We start from the raw sequence: 10,190 nt of genomic DNA, 5'->3' as shown, positions 1-10,190 counted from the left end.
GTTCAGGTGTTCTCCTCAGCTCTTCTACTGCAGTCATCCAACCGCCCATCCACAATGCCAAATGATCCATTGCAATGAAGTCTCAATCTGCAATCACATTGATTGATTTCTCAATTGTTTCATTAATTCTTGAATCATGGTGTGCTATTTAATGATCCTTCATTAAATAAGAAAAACATCCTCAAAATTTCAACATTCTTTTTGCAGCACATCACTGTTTCATTCTTTTAAATAAACCTGTCTCAAACCTATTTTGGGTATGATGACAAAAAGAATAGTTTTCCATAAAAGAAATCTTTTAAGAAATCTTTTTTCCTTAAATTGTCCCTTCTCCTACCCCCAAAACGTCTAATCCGTTTCAACTTCTACTTTGTACAATGGATCGACCCCCTCACCACACGTTCTTCAGACGTGGGGCAACAGGGTCTAACACATCATTTAATGATCCGTTTTTCTTAATATTAAAAAAAACACAACAACTTTCGTTAAAACATGAGTGGCTGGGATTGATTTCCTTAATCAAAATAAAAACCAAGCGTTTTTACCCTTATTCTTTAATTAGGGTAAATCCAATAAAATTTAAAATCTGCCACTTTAAAATCTTTCTTTTCCTCCCAAGAAAGCTTTACGCTTTCTGAACCCTCTAAGACGATCTTCTTCTTCTTCATCTTCTTGCACTCTGGTTTTCCGCAAGTTCTTCAAACTTTTTGAAAATGGTGAAAGCAAACATCTCAGAGAAACAATCCAAGGCATCTACCTCCGCTTCAAGGAACACAATGCCATCGATTGCTTCAAGAAATTTTAGGGCAGTTTTTGATGTTCAGTCTTTCTACAATGATCCAATCAAGCTAATGATCAAGTTCTTGAAAAATCATCCTCTATTTGGTCCTTTAGATACCTTCACTGATGTTGTTCCACTGTCGACACTTTACACATGTGCTTTCTCTGTCTATCGCCCTCTTAACAATCTCCAAGAGGTTCATCTAAATCTGGTGAACGATTCTTTGGTCATTCTGACCAAGGAAAAATTCCTCACTGCTATCAATCTGTTAGTTCATCCTTCAACCAAGTTTTTCACTCCAAGCATGGCGGACATTCTTTCTGCACTCTACCAAATGGGTTACCAGAAGAAAATCAAAGGCATAGGTGAATTCAAGAAAAATCAGTTGCCTGTGGTGTGGCAGTTTGTTTGCCATTTTGTGATCCGCAGCCTGTCAGGAAGAACCAGAGGCACTGATAACATGGGTCTCAAGCTATTGGAGTTGGTATGGAGTATTTTCACTGACCACGATGTCAACTACGGTCAGATCTTGTGGGATGACTTCTTGCAGTACATTCCCAAAGAGAGCCCAAGAGAAAACCCTACCGAACTCACATTTGCCAGGTTCTGGTCTCTATGCATCTCAGACCTTCATGTGGATGCATGACTTAGCATGGGCAATGACATCAACCTCTTCCTCACCAAAGATCTCAAAAGGTACACTCCTTCTAAAGATCAATTAATTTTTGGCCCTATTCGATGTTTACCTATCCACATATTGACTATGATCGGACTTGAAACTGCGGACGTCACTGAGCATATAGAGGCTACGGAAGGTATTGACCCATACCTTCCTACCCCACCTCTTTCCACTCAACAAATTGAAACTTCTACCAAACCCACTCAACCTGAAAGCACCGCAACTCCATCTACTACTACCTCACATCTGCCGTTGACCAAAAGGCTTAAGCAATTGGTTAAATCCAACAAGGGACCCCGCACCATATCTAAGAAAAATACCACCCCCATAAAGAAGAAAGCTGCTCCCAAGAAAGCAGAAGCATCAAGGAAAAGGAAACTTGTAGAAATAGCTCATTCAGATGACAAATCAAATCACAACCAAGCTCAATCTTCCTCTAGTGATTCTGATGATGATGCACAACCCATCTCTATCCTCAAGAAACGGAAAACCCAATCCACAAACCAAATGCATGACCGGATTGATGTCGCAGCCTCTCAAAAGGCTCCGGTAGTCCTTAGGGTGGCTGCACACCCATTCAATACCACCATTGAATTCCACTCAGACACAGAAAGTGTGTCTGTTTCACCTCAACGTGGAGACTCACCCACAGCTCAATCCCAAGGGGATGGAACTGGTTCTCGCCCTAAGGTCTCCAGGGCTTCCCGTCTACACTTCTTTTCCCCTGAGGAGTTAAAATCCATCCTTTTGTCTGTAAACCAAACACTGCAAACACCTTCCCAACCGTAGGGCAATTCTTCAACCTTTGCCAGAATTGAGCCGAGGCCAGACTTGACCACAGGTCAAGGAGACCAAGGAAGCTTAGGAAATCCTACTCTGCTTACACCTTTTCCAGGTGGTTTAGGCATGGTGAGCACAAATGTGCAAGGATCCGTGAACCCGAGGGACACCTCGGTGCGTCTTAAAGGAATTAACAGAATAGATCTCAACGAATCATGGAGTACGTATCAACCAACCAATGAAGCTGGAGCAAAGAAATATGTCGCTTTCCGTAGGGCATTTCAAGCAAGAAAGGCTCGTCAAACAAAACAGCTTCAACAAAAATAGCAGGAAATTCAATCTGTAGCCAAGTACTGGGCGAACGCAATCAACAACACCAATACCATATCCACCATTCTGAAAGTACAAGAGTGAATGTCCGAAATGGCTGAGACAATCTGCAAGGCTCAGTCCACTCATGGTGGTGAAGGTACATCTAAACTCCCTCCAGCTCCAACTCCAACTGCTAGAGATTCTTAAGACGAGGCCACTGCAATCGATGTTAGCTCAGCTCTTACCTTCGGTTTCGATGATTTTGATCTCAATGAGGTAAATCGGCCTAACCCTTCTGATGATGACCTGATGATGTTTGATGAGGAAGAAGAATCGAGTGGGTCTCAACACTCAACCTCCAAGCCTAAAGAGAAAAAGAAGAAAAAGAAGATGACTATGTCCAGAAAAGAATTTTTGAGTCTACAAGCCAAAGTAGATTAGATTCTTGCTGCGGTTAAGTCCACTCAATCGTAATCTGAAGACATTCCAGGACCGCAGTCCTTAATCGGATGAATTGAAAGACTGGAAACCCGTGAAAAACTGGCTGCAGAGCGAATTTCTTTGAAAGTTGAAATGGGAATCCGATCCCTGGATACAAGTCGCCAGGCTGATCATAAGCAATTCATGGCTACTGCGGAGCGCCTCATCTCTGAGGTATCCGCAATCAAGGAAGATTTACAAACAGCCATTGCGGACAAGTCAACTCACTCACAGAAGCTGATAGCTGAGACTCACACTGCCTATAAGTCCACTATCTTAGTCCTTCAATCAACCATCAACAGACTTCAATGATCCTTATCGTTCAATTTTCATAGCCCCGAGATTCTTTAACTTACAAAGGAGATTCATCGACTACTCTTCAACTCCGCCATCCCAGACCATCAACAACTGGCTGATGTTCTTAAAGCTCAATTTCAGGAGGTGTGTGCCAAAGTCGATGGTCTTAAGCAATGGCTTGAGGAAGCTCCGAGTTTGCATTCCTCAAGAGGGGGAAGTGATGAAGACCATCATTCAAACAACATCGCTCATCATAGGAGCCCCCCATCATAACTGAAAAAATTCCCTCATCGCAACCATCTACTCATCAGACACCACCACAACATCCCTCTCCCTTGCAACAAAAAATCACTCAAGAAATTTCTCCTGAACGACCGGTGACTCCTCCCTGCTTCAAAAATTTGGCTTCTGACATGTCATCTGCAAGCTCCAATGACTCTCCCGCTACAAAACAGAAAAAAGCTGACTGGAAAGCAGCTAAATTTGTTGAACTAGTCTGGAGAGAATACGGTTTCGACACCAGCATGGATGAATCCTTGATCAATTCTTGGATTAACCCCCACCGAAGACTGTTGGATGATGACTACAAACCCTACCTTACTTATGCTGAACCTCTTTCTGACGGTTAATGGGATGTTCCAATGTCCCCAAATGCTAAATACTTCACTGTATTTGAGCCCTTTGACCGCAGCTTACCTGATCACAAAAGACTGCCCATGGAATTCGAAAGACTCAATCATTTCCATGCTTAACATGCTTCCTCAATAGAGAAAATCTGGTCGAATGATAGACCATCTGCAGTCAAGAACTTCAAGCCGCGGAAATTCATGAAAGTTGACTTCATCCAATATACTCTTACAAGAAGGAACCAGGACTATGTCCGCACCCAAGCTGACTTCCCATGGATGAATCCAGAAGAAGTCTTCTTGATAGCTAAGGTGTTCCAGAACAAAGTTGAAAAATATCCAAAGATGAAGATAGCACTGGAAAGGGCAAATACTTTTCTCAAGGAAACTCTCTACGACTTCGCCAAAATTGATGCAGATGTTCACCCGACTCTTGCAAAGAAGTTTGATCTACCACCACTTGATCCTGCCCCAATGCTTACTGAAGGATTCCAAGAAAGATCTCTTGGCGCAACCAACTATCCTAACCTTGGAATTATTTTCAAGCGTAGGGACAATGAAATCAAGTATTTCATCCCTATGACCACAATGCATCGACTCACAAGGAAGCAACTCGAAGTTTCCAGGACCGCAATGGAAAAATCCAAACACACCACTGCTGAAGTCAAGTTTGAAATTCTAAGGAGGATCACATGGTTGGAAAGTGTCATAAAATTTTGGTGGATTCTCATCAAGTTCCTTAAACTTGATACATGAAGGAAAGTTGAAGAGGTCACTTAGGGGGAAATTTTTGAATCATGGAAGTGACCCTCTTAAACTTCGTCTACCACAACTCTCAAGATCCGCAATCATCATTGATCAGCTACCGCATCCGCAGTCATCATCATCCGCAGTCACTATCTTACATTGTTAGATTAGTCTTTTATCTGTTTGTCTTAGTATACACTCTTTTGTCCAGTATGTCTTACATGGCTACTCGTAACAGTTAGAACTAATGTAATCTGTGAGTCTCTATAAATAGAGCTCAATCTTTCTAATTTAATACATCTTTGAGTCTATCAATTACATCTCTCAATTACGCATCTTAATTCTCTCCTTACTCTCAAAGTTCACTAGAACATAACTGAATATTATTTCTCTTCGGAGCAAGTCATTCTTGACTTAATCACTAAGTTTGATCGCATTTACTAACTTGGTCTGAATGCATTACATGTTATGAATCAACTTATGTGTATACTTGATATATCACCTGCTATCATTTACATTTCCGCACCTAACTTTCTAACTATCTAACTCTACTTATTATTATTGTTGAGCTTTCTTGATCCTTTGAGATTAACTATTCCGTAACTATACTTGTTCTAACGTTTGTTCAAGTGTGTCTCAAGTTTTTCTCTCAACACATTGAATTAGAGATGGAAATGTAATGGGTATTGGTGATCCCAGTCTCATACTCGATTATAAAACTATATTTAAAACCCGATTCCATCTTGTCGGGTACCCGATTAGTAAATAGCCATTAGGTTTGTGGGTATCCCTGTCGGTATCGACCTTCCTATTTATGATCATAATATGTTAAAAGCTACTTGTTGAAATTTTCATTACCAAAAATACGATCATAATCCAATCATAATAATGGCTTGATTTTGTTAATACTTTCAAATCCTAACATCAAACAAGTTTAATATCTAATAAATTGTATATTTATATAATCATTAAAATACAAATATTTAAAATATATAAATTTCACGATAAATCAATCGAAACCATAACTTGAATAATAGAAACAATAACTCGAATAATAAAAACAATACTATTAATCTCCATTCTAGAATAGTAGTAATGTGCATAAGAAATTTTATACTTCTCTCTAATGTACATAAGAAATTGAGTAAATTAAAGAGAATGATTCCTATGGTTTAAGGTAATTTACACGTTTGGTCCCTAACTTCTCTTTTTAACTCGGAAGGTTCCTAATGTTTGTTTTTGTTACGCGCTTGGTCCATGTCTAACCTAAAAGAACCATTATACCATAAATAATTTCTTCTTTAATTTTCTCTAATTTATTTATCATTTCTAAATTAAAAAAGGCTTGCCATCCATCCCCACCTGACCTAAACTAACCCAGATAATCAAATATCATCTATCTCTCTTCTTTAATACATTAAGCCCTAGATCACTACATTAAGGCCACCTCCCTACTTTATCAGTCGACTGTCGTTGCCTCCTTTGTCGGATAACCGCCACCATCTCCTTTTTCAGACGACCGCATCCACCACCTTTACCGGACGACTTCCACCGATCATCTATAACATGATCGCCACCACCCCCTTAACCAGAATGTCGTCGTTGTCGGTCCACTTCTCCACCACCACTCGATTTTTGCACAATCCACCACCATTCTTTTCTACACCATCAACCATCAAGTTTGTGACGAATTCCAACACGGATGAAGTTTATGCTAAGATTGGGATTTTTCCATTGAGAAACTTAATCTTTCTCCAATACATTCATTCAATCTGAAGCTGGATTTTTAGGGTTTTATACGAAGATGATGATGATGATGGGTTTTTAAGGCTTTTTTCCTTTGAGAAATCCTCTTGTTTCGCCAAGATCATCGTTGTCATTGTCGATTGTCGGTGACTCTGAAAAATCTCTTTTTGTCTTCTCCCTTCTCTAACATCACACCGTCGCCTTCACTTTTACCGGTGATGAAGGCATCCTTATTAACTTGACCTCTATACCAATTGCTACCCACCATGGATTTTGATTTTGATCTTCAATATCCAACACCTTCCTAACATCTACATCTTTATTCACCGACAATGAAGCTGTCTCTACTACTCGAGCTTCAGTGATGAAGCTATCAAATCTAGATTTTTTTGCTTGGTTTTTCCATAAATATGATCAGAAATTCATTCAAACCAAATATGTGTTTTTTTATTCTATTCTGATTTATGGGTCGATTGGATTGAACGTATGGTTTGAATGAATTGATTCTACTTTTGATTTATTAGATTTGAATATTTTTGGATTTGATTTCCATTTTTAATTTTAGATTTGATATTTGGTTTAAATGGATTCGATGTGGTTTTTATTTTTCGGTGTCTGAGATGGTGGTTCTTTGCTTCGGTGGTATAGGAGATAGTGGCATAGATGGTAGTAATTTATTCTGGTGGCATTTTACTTCGGCAAGAAAACCGTCTGGGTGAAAGAGTAGAAATATATAGGGGCAGTGTCTAATTTTCTAGATTAATCATAAATTTGCAATAATAAATTAAAAAATATTACATAAATAATAAAATTAATTAAATTGTTTTCAAATCATAACCAATAACAATAATAATACTTAAAAATAGTATAACCTTATAAATTACATTATATTAGCTTGTAAAAAATATCAAATAAATAATTTTTAAATTAATTAATCATAAAGTAACATTAAATTGAGTAACGACCATTAAATAATATGATTTTAATAGATGTTGTAATCCAGTTCAAAATCATTATAGTTTTACATAATAAATTAGTATATTTAGTTTTATTCATATGTCAGTTGCAAATGAAAACGACCATTAAATAATATAATTTTAATAGATGTTATAATACAGTTCAAAATCATTATAATTTTACATAATAAATTAATATAGCAAACTATTATAACATGGTTAGTATTAATAAAGTAATTATTTTTAATATTTATTTGCTAAATTTTAAATATATAGCTTTATTCTGAATTTTTTTAAAAACCTTAGCTTATCTGCTTCTCAGTTAAGCCAAAAATAACCTTTCCCACCGATTTGTACGGGGGAAGGGAAATTACCGGCAGCACTCCGTCGAACAGGTTCAGACATGGAGGTCGATCTCGTGGAATGAATAGGTCGTCCAGCAAACCCTAGATTTCAACGTTTCTTTTGAAACTGAATTGAGCTTATGTAATGGAACTATCAAATGAATGTTAGTCGTCAATCACTCAATCGCATGATCCTACATTCAAATTTAAGCGCTTCATCGAGTAAATTGGCGACGCCGATTGCGATTTCACTTCGTAATTTGTTTTATATAGCAATCATTACATTTGATTCATGATTATCATGTATACATAGAAGAAATTCAACATCAAACTTCACAAAAGAAATGCATCAAACTCACACTCCACACCCCTCCTTTCCCAATCGACTCAATCGCACAGACTCAGTCGCTCAGAGAGAGAATATATTATTCTGAATCTGGTACTTCTACTTCACTCTTCTGTACATTTTTGTTTCACTAGACAATATACTCCTAAAATCGAACTTTGCAACTTCTTCACAACTCATCATTTGACAGAATGCTGCAAAAAAACAAAGCATAAACACAGTTATAGCTATACAATCACATTCAATCATTCATGTACGTATATAGATTACTTTACCTGATGATTGTCATGAAATCTAGAGTCTGATTAACGTCTGTAATTGGGGGAAGGAACATATCCAGACTCTATGTGCCTAAGATCTTTAAGAAGCACCTCATAATGCCTTTTCACTTCTTCTACAGACTTCCCACCCACTGCCCTAGCAATATTCTGCCATCGATCAGGGGTGTCTCGATCATACACAGCAAGAGCTGTTTCAAATAACTTGTTCTGCTTCGCTGTCCATGAGCAGCTGGATCCATATGAAGAAATGGAGTTTGTTGACATTTTGGATATCAAGATTTTCAAATAAAGTTGTTGGTTTCTTGTACTTGATGCTTGGGAAAGGCTAAAAGAAAGGAATTGGAGGAGTGATTTGCAGGATTTGATGAGGGGAAGCTCTTTATAAACTGAAGGAAAGTTGTACGGGTTTTCTAGTTGCAGGAATATAACTTGCAAGATGGTCAAATTGTAAGTGACCCATCACCCATCATCATCTTTTACAAATTGCAGATATTATAATCAGTGGAGTATGAGAATCAGTATATGTTCTGGGACCTAAGGAATTCTCTTTGAATTATGACAACAAATCATCTCTTTTTGCTACTTAAATTTCATGATGGAAACTGTTTCAACTCTTCATCTTTACATAATCAACTTTCTAAATGCAATTTCATTTCAAAAATCAAGTTGTGTTTTTGTGTAACAAATGCAGCCTAAAGTTCTTTCTTTTCATTAGAAAGAACTTTCTTGTACATGGTGTTTGTTATGAATTATATGAAGTATTTCTCATCATGATGAGTTATGATCAAAATTTTGTCTTATTAATGCTCAGAGTTTGCCTTAAAAGCAATAGTTTTTGTTTTTTTCTTGTGTTGATTTCTGAAAGCATATAAGTTTCTTTCTATTTGTGTTACAGGACCTGATTCTTCCATCTTTTATTGTTCCATTTTTCCATATGGACCACATGTTTTTTGATTAAAAGTAGGATATTTATCAAGAATCCAAGTTATCTAACCCAACTTGAATTATATCTTTGCACAACAGATGCTAACTGGAGCAAGTTATTTGAACATGACATTTGTGTTCTTATTTTCCAGCATCTCAAACATCTATTGAAAAAAAAAGTTCAGAAATGACTCTTCATCAGATGCCTTATATTGAACACATAGTACTTTGATATTTGGCTATTAAACTGATCATATGAATTACTCTCAAATCCACGTTTAAACTCGCTCTCCATCTCTCACCTGTGTAAAAGACGAATATACCCTCCTGCCCATTTGTTTTAAGACCAAAATTTGCTTGGTGTTGGATCATGTAGAAGGATACTACTTAGCAAGCACCCTTGAACTAGTTAGGCTAAATGTGTGTGGAGTATCATAGCTATCTTAGGTGTTGTTTCTTAATGGGCCTAATGGGCTTAGGCTGTGTTTGGTGCACCACAGCTAGCTGATAAGCAAGCTTATACTTCGAGCTTTTTTATGTTGTCGTGTTTGGCAAGCCAAAAAGTAGCTTATAAACTAGCGTTTTGAAAAGCTACTTAGACTAGCTTTTTAGGAGCCTTTTCAAAATTTTCCAAATATACCCCTTAATTAATTATAGAAACAAATATTCTTAAATGTCCTTTTATATAATTTTATATATTTCAGCTAGCTTTTCAGCTAGTTTTACCAAACATCATTTTTTATCAATTAACTTTTCAGTTATCAGCTAGCTTTTTATTTAACAGCCAGCTTTTCAGCTATCAGCCAGTTTTTCAGCTAACAACTAGCTTTTCCGCTAGTACGCCAAACATAGCCTTAGTGGGCGTAAGACTTAATTTGGTAAGCTATATAT

General features: G+C 37.4%; 1 protein-coding gene and 1 long non-coding RNA gene across 2 annotated transcripts; one reads left to right on the top strand and one right to left on the bottom strand.

Annotated features, from left to right (window-relative positions):
- Positions 1-7,966: 7,966 nt before the first annotated feature.
- LOC111913126 (protein RADIALIS-like 3) lies at positions 7,967-8,639 on the bottom strand. Its single transcript, XM_023908854.2, has 2 exons — positions 8,370-8,639; positions 7,967-8,288 (listed from the first exon to the last, which is right to left on the bottom strand). The coding sequence occupies exon 1, from the start codon at positions 8,637-8,639 to the stop codon at positions 8,400-8,402; it is 240 nt and encodes a 79-aa protein (XP_023764622.1). The 3' UTR covers positions 7,967-8,288; positions 8,370-8,399.
- Positions 8,047-9,179, top strand: LOC122197410 (uncharacterized). The gene is made up of 2 exons (XR_006190962.2): positions 8,047-8,187; positions 8,495-9,179. It is a non-coding gene; the product is annotated as an uncharacterized LOC122197410 (long non-coding RNA).
- Positions 9,180-10,190: the final 1,011 nt, after the last annotated feature.

This window comes from Lactuca sativa, chromosome 4, assembly GCF_002870075.4.
Source record: "Lactuca sativa cultivar Salinas chromosome 4, Lsat_Salinas_v11, whole genome shotgun sequence".
Lineage (NCBI taxonomy): Eukaryota > Viridiplantae > Streptophyta > Magnoliopsida > Asterales > Asteraceae > Lactuca > Lactuca sativa.
The sequence above is the reverse complement of the archived record's forward strand: the minus strand, read 5'-3'. Positions and strand labels throughout refer to the sequence as shown.

Coding starts and splice junctions, on each gene's coding strand:
- LOC111913126 (XM_023908854.2), bottom strand. CDS start 8,639: ATGTCAACAAACTCCATTTCTTCATATGGATCCAGCTGCTCATGGACA.